Here is a 19,567-nt window from a genome sequence, read left to right as displayed (position 1 = left end):
GAAGAGTGGGGCAATGTCCTACGGACACCTACCTGCACCTCGTACGCAGGACGAAATGGCCGCAAACACAGGTTGGTCTACCACGTTGACAAGGCCTCTCGCTGGCGGGGCCAGAAGCGGAAACGGCTGGAGCCTCGCTCCGGTGCGACGCCCCCCCTCATGCGGCCGGTCATGGTGCAGGCCCGTCGACATCTTCTGCCAGAGATGACGCCGTAGTCAGAGTGCCAGGGCCCGCTACTTCCTCACGGCTAGCGCCAATGGTTGTAGCACAAGCTAACAGCTTAACTCCAGGCTGACTGATAGCATCAAGCTAACGTTTCTAGCCGAACGCAGTAGCCAGCTAACGACTTAGCCTTACAGCTAACTGGCTAACAGTTAGCTTTTACCGGCTAACACAGTAGCATGGTAAGCGGCTACTACTGAAGCTGTATAACGTGAGAAATAGCAATACAGGCCAACACTACAGACAGCCGCTGTCTCTTCCTCTTTTTATCCAAAAGAAAAAAGGGAAAAAGGCAACACACGTCCCTCTCACAGAACAGTGTTTACCAGACACAGCAGCATTGGCAGTAAGCCCCGTTCTACGCGGGCTGCAGCCGTCCTGAGCTCGGAGATATTCTCATAATGAAACACCAAGCCTGCATCCTTCGTGCCGGGTGTTTTCGTTTTGAAAAGCGGGGCCAGCGCGGTGGCAGAGGGTATCCGTTTTTCAGAGACCCGGGGAATTGAACCGCAGACTCGGAATCACAGCCCCATGAAAACAAAGCTACGACTTCACTGAGGAGGAGCACTGTGTTATCGTGGGGCATCAAACTAGAACCCCCTCCACGCTGCTATGAGAGCTGCACAGCTGTCCCCTCACAACTGATACACCTGGGGCTCGCGTCGCAAAAAAACATCAACCGCCCAGAGAGACCGTCAGCTCTCTCGAGGCACAGTATCCAGCTGCAGAGCCGGAGACAATGCCGGCGGGGATTGCTCAGCGACGCGCGCCCCAATGCGAAGCGCCGGTGGCGGTCAGAATGATCATCATCTTCTAGACTCTCCGGTGGTGAAGACATTATCGCTTTATTTTCTGGAAAAATAGTGAGAGAGAAAAAACAAAGATACAATGTCAACGCAGCTCCTTTACTAACTACTTACTTGACTACTTCAGCACTAAACTAAAGTGGTGTATACAGAAAACTTCTCGTGGTGAAAGTAGGGAAGGAGCTGATTGTGTGGCCACGACCCCGCTTATATAGGAGTAGATGTGGGTGTGGCCAGGCGGAGGTGAATAGGCGTGTGGAGAACGTTTTTTTCATTATTAGAATGGATAAAGGGATAGTTCCAATAGAGCAGAGCGTAAAGCTATATGATATATACCCCCTGGTTTAGCTGTATGATCTCTAGGGACATTTTATTTATACAGGTTTTGTCTCATTGAGATCAAGATCTCTTTTTCAATCTCTTTAACAATAGCGATTATACAAACACATTGGTCAAGTAGAGTTTAAACAGATTACCAAACAAGTCAAACAATGAGCAATCGAGTAGGATGAAGGAAACCAAAGGAAACAATTTCAATCAACATCTAAAAAAGTCAGTGTTCGAAAAATTCAAACCGTCCAACGGAATGAAATCCTTCATTCCATTTGTATGAGGCATAATAAAGTAAAAGAAGGCCATTCCACTTTCATATACAACAATGTGACAACGGTGAGTGAGAAAGTGCTTCTCCAGTGAGAAAACGCAGTGCGCTATGATGCACAGCATCGAGGGGTTTTAAGGCGGAGGGGGAGAGACATACATGTACATGTCACCGTAATAATTTTAGAAGTGCACGGAGTGCACACACCCATGGCCCACGACCAAATGGCTGATACAGAGAACAGGGATAGCGCAGTGCGTATAGGAGTCACCTCTCTCTCTCTATCTCTCTCTCTCTCTTCTGTCTATATGGTAAAATATGCATACTAATGATTAGAGTTGTTCCGATACTGGTATCGGATGCCTCCGATACACACTAAAATGCCTAAAATGCTGGTATCGGTATCGGCGAGTACTAGTGATGTGCATCTCCATCACTGAGGCCGATGCGATGCGCATCTCGATACGGTGCCAACGATACGATACATTAACGATACATTTGAAGCACCGGGCGATGCGATACGATTCACCCCCTGTTGAGATATGATACGATTCGATACGATTTGATTCAACATAATGCGATTCAGGGCGATACGATGCGATTCAACACGATGCAAAATAATGATACAATTTTATGGTATGACAGAGGATTTGGTTGTATTCCTTATATGCAGCTTATATTATTATTCAAAATTAAATAATCTACTGTAAGACAATTTATATAAAAACTCTTGGGTGTCTAAGAAGACTTTTGCATAGTACTGTGTTTTCGATCCACTTTAGCTAAAAACACACACAGACAATGTATAACTACTGTGAGACAATAATAATCACACACAAAGGGATAATGGCTTATAGCAGACTTAATGATTTTATAATATTTCAGATAATGAAATTAAATGTTTATCATCAACAGATTTTTATCATCAATTACTAACATCCTCGTATGAAACCCTCCACCTAGACTCAGTCTGGAGGAGGGATATACCAGACCTAGAAACAGATTTTGATTGGCAAGAAGCCTGGGCAAATGTTCGACTTGCATCAAGGAACCCGGACCATCAACAAATCAATCTTAACTATATTCATAGGACATACTTGACTCCTATAAGACTGAACAGAATGGGTCTTAAACAAGACTCCAAATGCTCCTTATGTACAAATGGGGACGAGGGGACATTTATGCACATGTACTGGGACTGCCCAGTGCCCACCAGTTAAGATATTCTGGAAAGAAGTGACCCAGCAATTATCAAATCTCTTATCTCTGAATATACCTGTACACCCCTCTGTATTACTGCTGAATGATGTTTTTGAGTTTGCAGTATCTATACAGCTAAAGAGATTGGTTTTATCTGGTATCACAGTGGCTAAAAAGCTGATAGCATCACGATGGTTTCAACCTGAAAAAATGTGCCGGAAGGTCTGGATTCTTACATATCTCGATGTGATTTATCTAGAAATATCTACAGCAAGGATTTTGGGTCTCAATGAATCCAAAATGTCAATGTGGTTAGAAGTGGTGGAGAGAATAAAAGCTAGCATATAATGGTAGGGTCTGGTTAGGAGCGAATGATAATGGATGGATTATCCATTGGGGGGTCCAGGGGGGGGGGGGTGCGAGCAAGAGCATAATGTGTGTAGGGTAATATATAGCAGGTATTAGGGGTATATCTTGTATAAGACATTTATCTAAATGGTGATTTCATGGGGATGTGCACTGTTAATTAATGCTTGTATATCTAATCTTGTGTTGTCATGTTTGTTTATGTGTTTGTTTAAAAAATAATAAAAAAATAAAATACAATATATATATATATATATATATATATATATATATATATATATATATATATATATATATATTATTATTATTATTTTTTTAAATGTATGCACTGGTATCGGATCAGTATCGGTATTGGCCGATACCCAAAGCTTAGGTATCGGAATCGGATCGGGAAGGAAAAAATGGTATCAGAACATCTCTACTAATGATCCAATAGGCAGTGCTACGTGTTGTAAAAGGCAGACAAAAATACAGGGAGATTAGCCACAGACTAAACACAAATACGGTTGCACTGCTATACGTATTCTTCTCTGTCGGAACTCACTTGGGAAATGTCTGATTTGATTCAGGGCTCCTAAATGTGTTAGCGGTCTAGCTTTCCATGTAAACAGCATTGTATCAGAGACAAGGGGACAGTGTAATCAAGTTACACTAGAGTACATGAGGATGAGAGCACTCTAATCATTAGAGTCATAGAGTCTAATGGCTGCTCAGTCATTTGTCTTAGTCAGAGTACACCCTTTTTATATATATATATATATATATATATATATATATATATATATATATATATATATATATATATATATATATATATATATATATATATATATATATATATATATATATATATATATATATATATATATATATATATATATATATGTATATGTATATATATATATATACCAGTGTAAAGGGATAGTTTTGATTTTTGGACATTAAGTGGTATGAAATACTTGCTAGTAGTGTAGTTGATGTAATGTCATTATTACTATGCACTAGAGCTTCTTCCAACATGAATCAAGCATAGGAAATCCACAAAAGGTCTGTAGTTTTCTGTTTAAAGCTTTTGCCTGCATGTTATGGTGTGGATTAACACTTTGTATCCACTTTTTTTATCCACTTCTTTGCTGCCTGTCTGGAGCTTTATTGCAGATGTGAACAACGTTTTCCGTTGGGGACATCATTTGCAGTTGAAAAAAGGTAATAAATCGCAATATATTGCAATATTGTGATATTACTACTATCGTGATAATAAATCGTTGGCCCCTCCCCACCCTATATACGGGGTCATCCCTATGTTCCCAGGGTCCTATGTTCCCCGGGTCCCATGTTCCCCGATTGATTGATTGATTGATTGATTGATTGATTGATTGATTGATTGAACATTTTATTAATTTTAATTATTTTATTAATTATTAATGTCCGCCTTGTTTCGAACTGGTTAAGCTTGGTGACTCTTTCGAAGTTGGTTAAGGTTAGAGTTTGGAATCAGGGCTGGTGGTCTGACTATCTATCGCTACCGGGGAACATAGGACCCGGGGAACATAGGACCCGGGGAACATAGACATGCTCCCCTATATACTACTAGCATTTTATTTTATACCACTTAATGTCCAAAACTATCCCTTGAACAATCCTCAATGAAAATTGCACACCTGTATATATAGATATTATTTTTTTCCTCCAGTGATTTAAGATCATAAATTACATCACCAAAAAGGAATGCTGGTATTATTTACCGTTACTCGCTGACCAGTAATAATACATCATGATGCCATTTACATTCATACAGTCTCTCTCTCTCTTTAATCTGTTTAGCTCTGTCCAGAGGATTGCCGTTGGAGATGGCACATTGCAGAAGCTTATAATCGTTGTTGAAAGAGTAGTGTACTGTATATCACTCAGCTCCAATGTCTCAGCAAAGGAAACTAGAATACGTAGAGATTCACTTTAGATTGGCCCCCACGATAGCATCTGCAAATGATTTATAGATGTTTTATGAATGTCTTAACAAATCATTTGTTGAACATGAAAAATAAATGGAGATACACTATAGTAGTTTTTTCATATCCATTTTTCAAAGCATCTACAAATGTGTTACTACACATTAAACAACATTATTTAATGATGAACAAATCAAGTACAAACAATGTTGATAATGAGTTATAAATAATGTAGAACTAATCTGTAAATGTTATACAAATATAGTTATAAATGATTTAATAATCATTTATGAATGTATATAAATGGTTTGTTCATGATTAGTTCATTATCCACTAATGCGTTATAAATACTTTGTAAATGGTATACAAATATAGTTATAAATGATTTAATAATCATTTATGAATGTATATAAATGGTCTGTTCATGATTAGTTCATTATCTACAAATACCTTATAAATGTATTATAACAGGGTGTTATTATAAAGTGCTACCCTATGTTTTTACTCTCAGTCTGACCCATAATCTGTCTGTATATATATCTCTCTCTATCTGGCTGTCTCTATCGGTCAATTACAGTAATCTGTCAGACTGTCTGCCTGTCGGCTTATTCCTCCGTCCACCTTTATTTCTCTCTCTCTCTCTCTCTCTCTCTCTCTCTCTCTCTCTCTCTCTCTCTCTCTCTCTCTCTCTCTCTCTCTCTCTCTCTCTCTCTCTCTCTCTCTCTCTCTCTCTTTGTCTGGCTATCTGTCTATATCTGTCAATTAATCTGTCAGACTCTCTCTCTCTCTCTCTCTCTCTCTCTCTCTCTCTCTCTCTCTCTCTCTCTCTCTCTCTCTCTCTCTCTCTGTATCTCAATAAAATGTTATTCAATTCAATGGGGCTTGGGACATGGGAAACATATGCCAAAGCCAGTGTTAAAACAAACTAAACAAAACAATCAAACAGATATCAATATGGTGTGGATAGTGCAGGAATATTTGTGTGATTGACTTTATGGTGGTTGTATTCCGTTGGATGTCCTTTTCTTATCACAACAGCTCACAAATCGTGCTGCTTTGTTTGCACATGGTTGTACTTCACCCAGTAGATATGGGGGTTTTACGTTATTTGCCATATTTTCAAAGTCTCTTTGGGTGTTTGCAATTTGTGGCAAGTATATGTCTCTGATGTCCTGGTATAGTGGGCAGGTTGTTAGGAAGTGTAGCTCGGTTTCCACCTCATATTGCATGCAGTGGGTGCACAGTACGTCTTCTCTTGAGAGCCAGGTCTGCCTATGGCGGCCTTTCTCGATGGCAAGGCTGTGCTCACTGAGTCTGTACCTAGTCAAGGATCTCCTTAGTTTTGGATCAGTCACAGTGCTCAGGTATCCTGCCACTGTGTACTCTCTGTTTAGGGCCAAACAGAGGGATCTCTACCAGTGAGCTCACCTTTGACCTCAAAACCATAAATGCAAGCCACCACGAAACGGTATACTGTGTTATTATCAAGGAATAAAAGATAACATACGCTACTTCAAGGAGAAACAATTCAAATATTTGTCTCTGATTGTTATGCACGTAGTTTGGTCCTCATTTCTCAATATTTCCATATGTTTAAATGGTTGAAAGTTGCCGCGCTAACCTAGCTATACCGCTCCCGGAGTTTTAAGCTTTAAGTTTTCCATTAATTTGTGCCAAGATCTTGCAGTCGGATAGCTTTCTACTAAACGCAAAGAGAGGAGACTATCTTCTTGTCTGACTCTGGAGAAGATGAAAAGCACATTTCCCATAATGTTGCTGTGTTCCTTAAAACACTAAATATGCATGCCAACTTTTTCAGAGCATTCATTATAATCAAATGTTTTGTGGAAATTAGATTAATAGTGTACAAATGTTGCTTTGATGAGGCTGTGAGGCCCATTCTCAAACTGTGAATACACTGGCATACGTTCATTGGGTGTGTGAGTTACTTCGGTTCAAAGTGGTTGAAAATGCAGTGGTTTGTTGAAATGTGGTGGCCGGACAAGACTTTTGTAATAATTTATGTATCAAATATGAAAGATATGAATAATAATAAGTACGGGATAATGTATAGCTACGAGGTCATTGTCGCAAAATAATTGACCGACACGGAGTTTAGAACACCGAGGCGCAGCCGAGGTGTTTTAAACGTCAGTGAAGGTCAATTATTTTGCGACAATGACCGAGTATAGGCTATACATTATCCCGCTTATTACATGGCTAACTTACTAACAATATACCTAATTCATCGATAAGACGAGATCAAATGCAGACGCAGTTGTTCTGTGGCTCTGTCAGCCCAAATAAAGTGATTATTATTATCGACAGCCGGCAGGTCTGTGGTCTGATTGCATGACTGAGTGCAGCTGTGCATATGCTGAGCAGCACTCATAGTGTGTGAGTGGGCTTGATTGGTCCAGCTGCGCACAGCGATCATTATTGTTCGGCAGAGGTCCGTTATCGAGTAAATTATGTCTATGTGTCTAATATGGCCGTCGCTTATCAATGACTTGTTTGCAGTCAACATTTCCAGAAAAAAATGCACGAACAGCTGTTTCCGCGTGCTACATAGCCATAATTTAAGATATATAGTTTATGCATTCGCAAATATGAGAGCTCTGTCATTGAAGTGGGTGGTGGTGGGGTGGGTAAAGTAGCGATTTTTTATTGGTTTGTCATGACAAACCAATTACATAATCCAACATATGCGGAAGCCTGGGATATGATTTATGTAATTAATCAATGTGTATGTAAGCTGGTGACTGTGTGTGGGTTTAAAAATGTAAATGGGATATTACCGTGTTGTTATATGTGGTAGGCCAAGGTAGTCAAAAACAACTCCTGGGAATAGTCGGGGGTTCAGGGTCTTAATACGAGGGGCAGGCGAGAGAGAGAAAACACGGGGGGCAAGCAAGTGGGTCAGAAATACCGGGGAGTCAAAGCGAGCGAAAAAAACACGAGTGTGGGGTGATTCGGGAACGGCATCCCCACACTAGACAAAAGAGAGAGAGAAAAACTAGGGTTAGTTTACCAGCCAGTAAATACAAAACGTGAATCAAACTAGACGAAGGTTTAGACAACCAGCCAGTAATTTCAAATATGCAATTCAACAGGTATAGAATTATTTTTTCAAAATGGTACAACACAAACCTACTGTTCCTGGTAGAACGAACTCGCATTGTCCTCAGGGCAGGTCAGCGTTTATACTCCCATCAGTCACTGGCAGGGAGACAGGAGCCCTGATTGCAGATTGGTCACAGGTGCCTTGCTGAGAACTTCTGAGGGCGTGTGTGTGTTGGGATGGTGTGACAGCGCCACGCGACTTCCGGGGGGAGCTCCCATGCTGAGGCACCTGCTCTGACGCAGCCCTCACAACAGGTATGTCTTATGCATCATCACCAAGCCGTTTATCGGACATGGTTCGTTGAGTCATGACTATAAATGTAAAACATAATTGTTAATGATACAAATATTGCCGTATTTATTATCATTATAATTATTTAATTCCATGGATGTCTGTAGGATCGAAGTGAGGGCAATCCCCAAGGACTTCTCCAAAAGACAGCTGCTAAAAACACGGGCGCACACCGGTCTGTCCGACTTACGTCCGACTTACAACTGCCTTTTCTGGTTCGGAAATCCTACATAATTCGGGGACGGGAAGGCGCATAATTCCTACAATGAATTTACAATACGAAGCCGTTCGAGAATGCTAAATACATTTGTAAATTGAGTTACGAAGGTCTGTCCGTTCGAGAATGAGGACCAATGTTGGTAAGTTTTCTTTCTTTGGTGAATGGGGTTTTCTATGAACTTCTTAAAAAAGATTTGCCTTTCTATCTTTTTCCCATCCCCCAATTTAGTCATTATGCCAATTTCCTTCCTGGTCGTTGCACGCATTGCCCCACTGTCGGTCTTGGGAGGGTGCCTCCTCCGATACATGTGGAGTCGCCAGCCGCTTCTTTTCACCTGACAGCAAGGAGTTTCAGTGGGAGAACGTAACGCGTGCTGAGGTTCACGCTATTTCCCCCAGATCCCCTCCCTGTTGAACAGGCGCGCCGACTGACCAGTAGGAGTCACTGTTTGCAATGACCAGGTCTCATACCCCACCGGCTTCCCACCTGCGAACATTGCCAATTGTGTTTGTAGGGATGACTGACCAGCTGGATTCGAACCCAGAGTATCTGCGGTGGTAGGCGAGTGCTTAGACCTCTATGCTTTTCTAGGAACTTCTATCAAGATAAAGAATTGCAACCACAATATCTATTGAACTAGAATGAACTGTAATAAGAATCCTTCCTGGAAGATCAACTACACATAGGGCTGGGACATGTATAGCAAGCCCTCCTGAATTCATTTCTGTTGTTTTTTTCTTAATGAACTCCCTTAGTAATGTAGAGATTGTTATGTGGGTCATCCTGATATTGCTTTCATGTAAAGGAGCTGTGTCTATACGTCTCTGCGAAATCCTGAAAAAGGTTTGCTAACACCTGATCTGATCCACCTGATCCAAGATAATATTGTGTCGACAATATAGTTAATATATATATAATAGTTAATATATAGTATAGTTAATAGTTATTGTAAATAAATACCAATCTTTGTGGAGATTGTTTTACACATGTTTTATCTTTTCATCCTCACGGTCAGAGTATTTCTCATGCCGCAGTGTTTCCTCCCATCCTGTAGGTGGAGTGTGAAAAGGCGGCTCTGCGGATGAACCTGCAGGAGTCACAGACCCAGCTGCAGCACGCGCAGGGCGCCCTGACCGAGCAGCATGATCGCATCCACCGCCTCACTGAGCGTGCCAACGCCGCAAAGCGCCTCCGTACCGACGCGCAGGATAGTGAGAAACCCGATGGTGGCTCCCCATCGCCGCCTGCCAACGGGTGCCACGACTATGACCCGGACATCCACGGCTTTGAGATCCTGGAGTGCAAGTACAAGGTAGCCGTGACGGAGGTGATTGACCTTAAGGCAGAGCTCAAGGCCCTGAAGGAGAAGTACAACCAGTGTGTGGAGGTGCAGGGGGAGGAGCACAGCCACAACCATAACAGAGTCCAGGCACTGGACGAGCAGGTGAACCTCAAATAACTTTTTTTGCCATTATTATTTTCCATTATGCAGTAATAATAGCCCCCATTGGGTATCTTCTCGAACATTATAATCCATACAGTAGCTAATGCTCTCTCTACTTGAACATACAAATACCAAGAGGGAAAATTATATTTCCCTCTTGGTATTTTGAGGACATTGCCCTCTTTTACTTCTATCTAACATTGCTAGTTACAATTCAAGATGACATCAACCACATCTGTGAGCCTCGACTACTGATCCTCTGTTCTGTTCCGAGCAGGTGAGGAACCTGGAGGGTAGCTGTCAGGAGGGCCGGGAGAGGGTGACGTGTCTGGAAGCAGAGCTGCAGTCGGCCACTGGCCTGGCCACGGAGACCCACGGCATGCTGAACGCGGCGCAGGACGAGCTGGTGACCTTCAGCGAGGAGCTGGCGCAGCTCTACCACCACGTCTGCCTGTGCAACAACGAGACGCCCAACCGCGTCATGCTGGACTACTACCGGCAGAGCCGCGTGACGCGCGGCTGTAGCCTCAAGGGGCCCGACGACCCCCGTGCCCTCCTCTCCCCGCGCTTGGTGCGACGCCTGGCCGCAGCCTCCGCAGCCTGCTGCCACGAGGCCCCGCGGAGGCCCGCGGACTCCCCTTCCAAAGACCCACAACATAAAGACACATTAACAACCTCCACAACCGCAGGGGACAGGGAGTCTCCGGCCAGCCGTGGCAGCCCCACCCGCACACCCGTGGGCTCCCCGGTCATCAGCATCTCTCCCTGCCCGTCCCCTGTGCCCTCTGAGGCTGGCGGGGACCTGCGCAAGGAGCCCATGAACATCTACAACCTGAACGCCATCATCAGAGACCAGATCAGACACCTCCAGAGGGCTGTCGACCGCTCACTGCAGCTGTCCAGGCAGCGGGCGGCTGCCAGGGAACTGGCCCCCATGCTGGACAAGGATAAAGAGGCCTGTTTGGAGGAGATCCTTAAGCTGAAGTCCCTGCTTAGTACCAAGAGAGAACAGATAGCCACGCTCAGGCTGGTGCTCAAGGCAAACAAACAGGTGGGAGGAGATGAAGCTTTATTGAATCAGAAATTGTATTCACAGATAGAAAATGAAAGAAAAAATACATACAATTGTACAATAAACTGCCAAATTAGGACATCAAATGTGATTATATTGGATAAGCAGTTCCTTAATCATCCTTTAGTATGTTAAAGGTCCCATGCATTATAAATGGCCTTTTCCAGTGTTTAGCATTGTTTCCTGGCAATGGGGGATTATATCAATGTGGTCTGTGTCTCTAATTATCATATTGACTCATCAGTCTAGTCTCGAGTTCACGAGATCCTCCCTCACTCAACTAAGCCGTTCTGATTTGACTCGCAATGCGACGTAGCAAGGAGCTGATTGAGCTGATTGTGATCTGATTGGCTCTGTGGTTATAGTCACCGCCCACAATTCGCAATTGCTTCCTCAAACAGGGTGCTGAGTCCGACAGACAGCAGACAACGAGTGAGTGAGAGAGGGAGAGAGAGAGATAGAGAGAGAGAGAGACATTTACATTTACATTTACATTTAGTCATTTAGCTGACGCTTTTATCCAAAGCGACTTACAAGTTCTGTACGACAAGCCATCAGGAAGGGCACAACTCTATCAGCTGAGCAACAATGTTCATCAAAGTGTTGAGTGCTACAGTGTAGGTTAGTTTATTAGGACAAGTGCATGACAGTACGGTTAGTTAGGGTTAGATTTCTTTTTTTTATAGATTTTTTATTATTTTTTTAATTCAGATAATGGTTGAAGAAGTGCGTCTTTAGTCGACGGCGAAAGATTGGACGTGATTCGGCTGTCCTAACTGGGGTGGGTAGTTCATTCAACCATTGTGGGGCAAGGACTGAGAATAGGCGACTTCTCTTTGATGACCCTCCCGGAGCTTGGATAGGAGTAGGTCTGAGGCGGCCAGAAGATGCAGAGCGTAGGGGTCTTGAGGGTGTGTAGTTAGAGACCATTGACCGGAGGTAGGCGGGAGCGGTTCCCTTTGCCGCACGGTATGCTAGGTCGAGGGCCTTGAAGCGGATTCGTGCAGCAATGGGGAGCCAGTGCAGGTCCCTAAGAAGTGGGGTGACATGGGCCGACTTCGGTAGGTTTGAGATCAGGCGGGCCGCTGCGTTCTGAATGAGTTGAAGAGGCTTAGTGGCAGTGGCCGGGAGGCCAGCGAGCAGTGCATTGCAGTAGTCGAGGCGGGAGATGACTGTTGATTGGACGAGGAGTTGGGTGGCTTCTTTTGTCAGGAAGGGGCGGATCCTTCTGACGTTGCTCAGGAGGAATCGGCAGGTTCTGGTCGTTGCTGCGATGTGAGCAGAGAAGTTCAACTGGTCGTCGAGGACAACACCAAGGTTCTTGGCGGTCGGGGACGCAGTCACAGCTGCATTCTCGACTGTGATTGAAAGGTCGGTTAGGGGGGAGGATTTGGCCGGCAGGTGGAGCAATTCTGTTTTGCTTAGGTTCAGTTTGAGGTGGTTGGACGTCATCCAGGCGGAGATGTCGGACAGACAGGCCGAGATCCGCTCAGAGATGTGGATATCTGAGGGAGGGAAGGAGAGGAAGAGTTGAGTATCGTCGGCATAACAATGGTAGGAGAAGCCATGAGACGTGATAATGTTACCCAGTGATTTAGTGTAGAGGGAGAAGAGAAGGGGTCCTAAAACCGAGCCCTGGGGGACACCCGTCCGCAGGGGGCGGGTGGCCGACAGGGTCCCTCTCCATGACACTTGGTAGGAGCGGTCATTGAGGTATGATGACAGCCATGTCAGCGCAGAGCCAGCCACTCCCATTCCTGCGAGGGCCGCAAGGAGGATCTGGTGGTTGACTGTGTCGAAGGCTGCAGATAGATCTAGGAGAATCAGGACAGAGAGAGGGGGAGAGAGAGGGACCGCGGTGGATCGCGCGCAGGAGTGTGTGTAAAAATGTGTGTGCGCCGCGGGGATGGGTCTTCTCTCACACACACGCAGCATTTACACACAACCTCCCGACCGCGAGCTTCTCTCTCATGCGTGTGTGAGAGAAGCTCCTGCCCCGCACGCGTGGTCGGGAGGTTGTGTGTAAATGCATGTCCCTATCTCTCTCTCTATCTCTCTCTCTCCCTCTCTCCCTCTCTATCTCTCTCCCTCGCAGTCGGGAGCACTCGCATATCACTGTCAAAATATCTTTGCGCATGCTCCCACGCGCACGCCCGTATTCCGATCCATGCAATAATATTCACAGGGGTATATATTGTCATTTGAAACAAGTTACCAATGCATTGTGCCCCGTGGGATTATGCTCCCCCTGTGGCGAAATTAATTAGTATCCCCCTCAATCTCTCTCTGTCAGACTGTGGGTGACTGTCACTCAAAGCGCTTATGGGCGGAGCCCATCCAATAACAGCCTGAAATCTTGAACTAGAAAAATGCTGTTTTTGAGTACTTGATTAGAAATATAAAACAATGATTTTTTTTGAAAAAAAAACTTACAGATGTGTTCCATAGACTCACAGGAAGTGTGTAAAGTTGCCCAAATAGTGAAAGGAATAGCAATGCATGTCCCCTTTAAACATTCGCTACAATTTGAGATTGTGGCAGAGATACAATCCCCAATTGATAATTTGTGATTGATTAGTCTATATATGTGTATATATGTGTGTATATATATCCTGAATCCAATTGTGCTAATCTCAGACAGCAGAGGTGGCGCTGGCAAATCTGAAGAGCAAGTACGAGAATGAGAAGTCGATGGTGACAGAGACCATGATGAAGCTGAGGAACGAGCTGAAGGCTCTGAAAGAGGACGCTGCCACCTTCTCCTCCCTCAGGGCCATGTTCGCCACCAGGTGAGAGAGAGGGCTTCTGGGAAATACGCCGCCCTTTTTAAAGGAAAATCAAACATTAAACATTCCCTTAAGGGTCTTAGAATGACTCCGTAGGAACTGTGTTTGTGTGGAGATAAGATAAGTAACTGGAACTTAACATGTAGCTGCATGAAATAAGTAATGGGAGTGCTGATCTAGGATCAGCTTCAGTCTGTTAAGTGTGAATAAGGTAAGGTTGTAAAGACATGTTTTCTTGGTCACTGACCCCAGATCAGCTGCTCCTGGTCACTGACCCAAGATCAGCCCAGTCATTGACATCCGATCAGCTGTTCCTGTTCACTGACCCCGAGATCAGCCTGGTTACTGACCTCAGATCAGCACTGATCTGAGCTCAGTGATCTTGTTCTCCCCAGTGCTGTCTCACTCTTACTATCAATGATTTTTGCTCTTCCACCCACCCACCCACCTTTTTCCACTACCCCTCTGTCTCTAGGTGCGATGAGTATGTGACCCAGCTGGACGACATGCAGAGGCAGCTGGCTGCAGCGGAGGACGAGAAGAAGACCCTGAACTCCCTCCTGCGCATGGCCATCCAGCAGAAGCTGGCCCTCACCCAGCGTCTGGAGGATCTGGAGTTCGACCACGAGCAGACGAGCCGAGGCCGCAGCCCCAAAGTGCCCAGGATCAGGAGCAGCACGCCCAAAGTAAGTCGCCGCGCCGCGCTCACCGCTCCTCCCAGCCCCACCATGTACCACCGTCTCTCTACCCCCACCACCACCTCCACCCCCTACACCTCCTCCCTGGAGCTAGCCGCTTGTCCTTCCCTGTTCTCATGGGCTCCATCCACAGACTCAGGCCTTGCGCCGAAACAGGCCTCGGCCTCGGCCCTGCTTAACCCGGATCTCTCGCAGTGGTCTCTGGGTACCCAGGCCTACATCCTAGACCGCCAGTCGTTGAACTTAGAATTCAGGCGTCTCATTCAATCGAGTCGAGACTCTGGTACGCCCTCACCATCACTGAACCACAGTTCCCCTAGCTCTACGCAGGGATCTCCCCACCGTCACTGAACCCCAGTTCTCCTAGCTCTACGCAGGCACTGAACCCCAGTTCCCCTAGCTCTACCCAGACACTGAACCCCAGTTCCCCTAGCTTTATGCCGTCACTGAACCCCAGTTCTCCTAGCTCTACACAGGCTCTTAATCCAGTGCCCCCAGCTGTACGCCGTCACTGAACCCCAGTTCCCCTAGCTCTGCCCAGGCACTGAACCCCAGTTCCCCTAGCTCTGCCCAGGCACTGAACCCCAGTTCCCCTAGCTCTGACCAGGCACTGAACCCCAGTTCCCCTAGCTCTTCACAAGCATCGCCCTACAGTCACGGATGGCGAGTAGTGTCCCTCATGCCTACGTTTCCCAGAAGTCTCAGGAGCTTGGTGGAACACAGAGAGGAGGACAGACTGGTTTCCTGTGCCAACGACATCTGTTCTGTTGCTCCAGATGAACGGTCCAATCAGCTGAACTCAACAGTCCGCTCAGCCCTCTCCATGTTGATAGTTTGGACTCGTAGGGTGCTACAGTCAATATCATCTCACTCTCTCACCATATGAAAGGGGAAATTAATCTTTTAAGTGTAATGAGACATTGTATCACGGAGGAGTTTTCATGAAGATCTTTGACAACTTACATGTTATGATGTTAGACATCGGGGTGTCCTGCTCCGTACTAAGATCAGAGAAAATGGTGCCCCCTTTGGATGATACTAAGCCGTGCTTCAAAGGGAAAATAGGAAATACAGCGGCCCGACTCCTGTGGTTCAATCAGATGACTTTGTATGGCTTATTAACACTATTGGCCTATTGTTTTCCCCTCTAGCTGCCATTGTAATTGTTAATTATTCATGGTATATAATACGTGATGTACTCGGTAATCAAATTGTGCTTGGCACTGGCAGTCAATAAGCATTATCTCTTGGTTCTGTGGGGAGGGAAAAAAGAATGCATTATGTGCTGTGCGATCCATTGGCTCACAGTACCTCCCGGTGGCAGACTCAGTGAATTACAACTGAGCCACCATTTTTCATCTATTACATTTCTTTTACCATTACTGCTTTCTGGATAAATGAATGTGTTCCACAAGACCCCTTATAATGTATAGAGGTATTATATGTTAAACTTTAAAATGTCCTGTAATTGGTTAAGATCAATGCATGTTTCAGTATTTACTCCTCAACACTGCGGAGCAAAAAGCATTTGACAGGTGTAGCAGCTTTTAACAGGTAGATCGACTGAACCAATACCTGTCAACATCCGACCTGAAAGCCGGTACCCTTCAACACCTCACTGCTGTTGTTCAGAGTAGCATGGGAACCAGTGTGTGGACCTCCTCTCTGTGTACCTCTCTGCCACTGCGCGCATCTCAATCTGTTCCCTTTGTACTTGTCTCCTCTCAAAAAATGTATAATGAAAACAGGGGTCCAAATAAATGAGGAAACCACTTGGAACGTAACTGATCCACCCCTGAGGCTCAGATTACCCTCCCCAACCCCTTAAAAAACTCCACTACAATGCTTCTTTCTGCCGCCAGAGGGCAGTAAATAATCACTATTTGTATTCTCTCCATCCCATGTGAGGCTTTTCCTGTCAAATGCTGTTTGGCCCTCTCTCTCTATCCCTAGTACCTGAGACAAACCTCTATATATCAGTGAAACAAAGTTCTGTTTGCACAATTAAAATTAATCCTTGTATAATGCGCTCAACAAGGAGACAGGGGATTTTCCATTCACGTGTTGAGCTGCATTGACAAAAGCCTTGCGACATGACACAAGTAGAGGACGTGGACTTTGAGACTGTGTAAGTCAATGCGGTATAAACTCTTAAGGCTGCGGCAGCTTATCTTTTTAGTGTTAGAATATGATTGTTATTGTTATCACATACTGTAGTATAACATGCTGCTGCTGCTTGCATCTCTAGCAGTCTGTGAGGGGGCTCCCGTGGAGACTAATAGAGGATTATGTGGTTAAGGCTCACAGATGTCTTGTCAGTTCCCCTGTTTGTGCAACACAAACGAATACAGTATTGCATTTTTAATGCGTGCACAACGTGATCTGTGTCTGCGTGTGTCTGTGTCTCCCAATGTGTGTTTCGTTCTCTACCAGTGCTGACTGTCTCTCGTCCCCTGCCCCCCCCCCCCCCCTCTCATGCACTGGACAGAGGATCGGCTTGTCAGTGAGGTCAGACGAGACTGATTTAGAATAATAGACCCACATTCACACACACACACACACACACACACACACACACACACACACACACACACACACACACACACACACACACACACACACACACAAAGTCATCATTGATCTTGATTAAGTAGAGTGTCCTTCTCTGTCTCACCCCCCCCCCCTCTCTCTCTCTCTCTCTCTCTCTCTCTCTCTCTCTCTCTCTCTCTCTCTCTCTCTCTCTCTCTCTCTCTCTCTCTCTCTCTCTCTCTGTCACACTCTTTCATTTCAATGTGTTATATTATTAGCATTACAAGGGACTTTAGATACAATTATCCACAAATGTTACATTAGAGCACTGTGTATTCTTTTTCTCATCATGGGACCCAGGCTCATTTGAAACATATCACAAACATGTGACTATTATATATTACAACTAGTTACAAACATACTACTGGTGTTGTCACATGTGGAAGCATCCTGCAGTATTCTGCTTCTGTCCTGGAAAGTTGTGCAAATATCCTCGGGTGACCCAATACTGTGTAGGAGTGTCCTGCTGGTGTCCTATCTCTGTCCTGGAGTCTACTGCCATTGACCTGTCTTTGGGTGCCTTGCAAATGTACCCGGGTGTCCAACCACTCACTGCCCTCAGCTGTCCTGACAAGGGCTCCCCAGGACAGTGGCAGGATAGTGGCAAAACACTCCAGGACAGTGTATTGACAGTGGTAGGACATCACCCACCTGTGAACTATTTGGGTCCCATAGTCTCAGAAACCAGACATGAGCATCACTCAGTCAGCCAGCCAGTCTTGTCTCTGACAAAGCATTCTCCTGTCGTTATGTCCTCCCATACTGTCTATGTGCTGTGTTACTAACCATGGGTATCTCCACTCTGTATATCTGTCTAATTTATCAGTTTCTTGTAGATTGTCAGCAGCTTGCTGCCTCAGTATCGCCACACTCCCCTCAACTAAGGCAAAGGAGAGGCTCCCTCTGCCCCAGGTAACCAACCCATAGAGAAAGCAGCCTGCAGGTATTTAATACTGCCACTGAGGCTCTGCCACACATTTTCTCACCATCTCATGCAATGCATGCTCACTGGCTCTTTCTCCCTCTCTCCTCTCTTTCTCTCCCCTTTTCTCTCTCCCTTCATCCCTCTCTTTTTCTCTCTTCTCTCCCCCCTTATGCTTCTCTCTCTATCTCTCTCTCTCCTTCCTTTGTGCTCACATTACATAAACCCCCTGCAATGTCTACATTCCACGTTCAAACCAGTTGAGTGAAGAGACGTAGCCTGCGCCCTGACAGGAACATTCCCCCTCACACTGTATTTATTATTCACAACACTGCGCATGTCTTCTCGTATTAGCATGCCTAGGTGTTAGCGTCAGAGTAAAATGGCCGACCATGTTCTTAATGTTCACACTCCATGTGAACGTTTACACCTCGTGTAGCCCTGGTATTCATAACACATTTACAACACACCCATCTTTCTGCTTTAACACACTGCATGAGCACATTGCATGCCAACTTTAGCACCAAGTTATACTATTCCTTAGTTCTTTCTACTTAGAAACAAGGTGTACATCTAGACACTAGTCTTCAAGTAGAACCTTTCTAACCATTTCTAAACTCTTAACGCATAACTTAATTTCCAATTCAATTTCGTCCCTCACAGAATCGAAAGGTGAGGAAACCATATGACCAATGAAATGATAAGGTAGCTGTAACTGAGGGGTTACAAAACCCTGACTGTATTAAAGATTGTGATAGATTAAACCACTGCTAGTTATGTACTTTAATTACTGGCCAGACAGTACATCAAATATAGATGGTGAACACCCACAAAAACACGGCATTGACAAAGAAATAGTATTTGAGGGTATTTTATTATTATGCAACATTAGGTTACAGAATGAGAATTAGGGTCGCGCTTGTATGGCGAAGAATATGCGTAAAGTCAGTCAATAGCATGAGTCACTAAGAATAGCAGGAATCCTACGATGGGTCTAAGTTGACACCACCTGTCGTATAATAGCAACTATATAGGGCAACACTGGTACCGCCTGGAGACAATGGGTTCCCTCCGGGGGTGTAAGGCCTGGAGGGTAGAGGAATGTTCGGATACTCAGTCTGATTCAATGAAGAATAAAGAGACTCCAGGTACAGGAGTCGGTCCTTGTAAATCCCTTGATCAGCAGCAAAGCAATAATTGTAATCCAAATGCTCGATAGCACTGATGACAGCTAGCCAGCCTCCGTCCACGAGGCCAGCCCGAGTTGTAATCCTCA

At 44.9% G+C, this 19,567-nt stretch overlaps 1 protein-coding gene across 1 annotated transcript in view; it reads left to right on the top strand.

Moving 5' to 3' along the window:
- LOC311245629 (protein bicaudal D homolog 1-like) overlaps positions 1–18,253 on the top strand; it is a gene marked incomplete at both ends in the record, with an annotated part of 257,330 nt that extends 239,077 nt beyond the window's left edge. The window contains 3 exons of the mRNA XM_084335542.1: positions 13,934–14,085; positions 14,558–14,768; positions 18,206–18,253. Coding sequence (XP_084191668.1) covers positions 13,934–14,085; positions 14,558–14,768; positions 18,206–18,253 — 411 coding nt within the window. The remainder of the gene's footprint in view (positions 1–13,933; positions 14,086–14,557; positions 14,769–18,205) is intronic.
- Between the last annotated feature and the right edge of the window lie 1,314 nt (positions 18,254–19,567).

The sequence above is a fragment of the Notolepis coatsorum genome, assembly GCF_963971535.1.
Source record: "Notolepis coatsorum genome assembly, chromosome: 18".
NCBI lineage: Eukaryota > Metazoa > Chordata > Actinopteri > Aulopiformes > Paralepididae > Notolepis > Notolepis coatsorum.
This window is presented reverse-complemented; position numbering and strand designations above follow the sequence as displayed.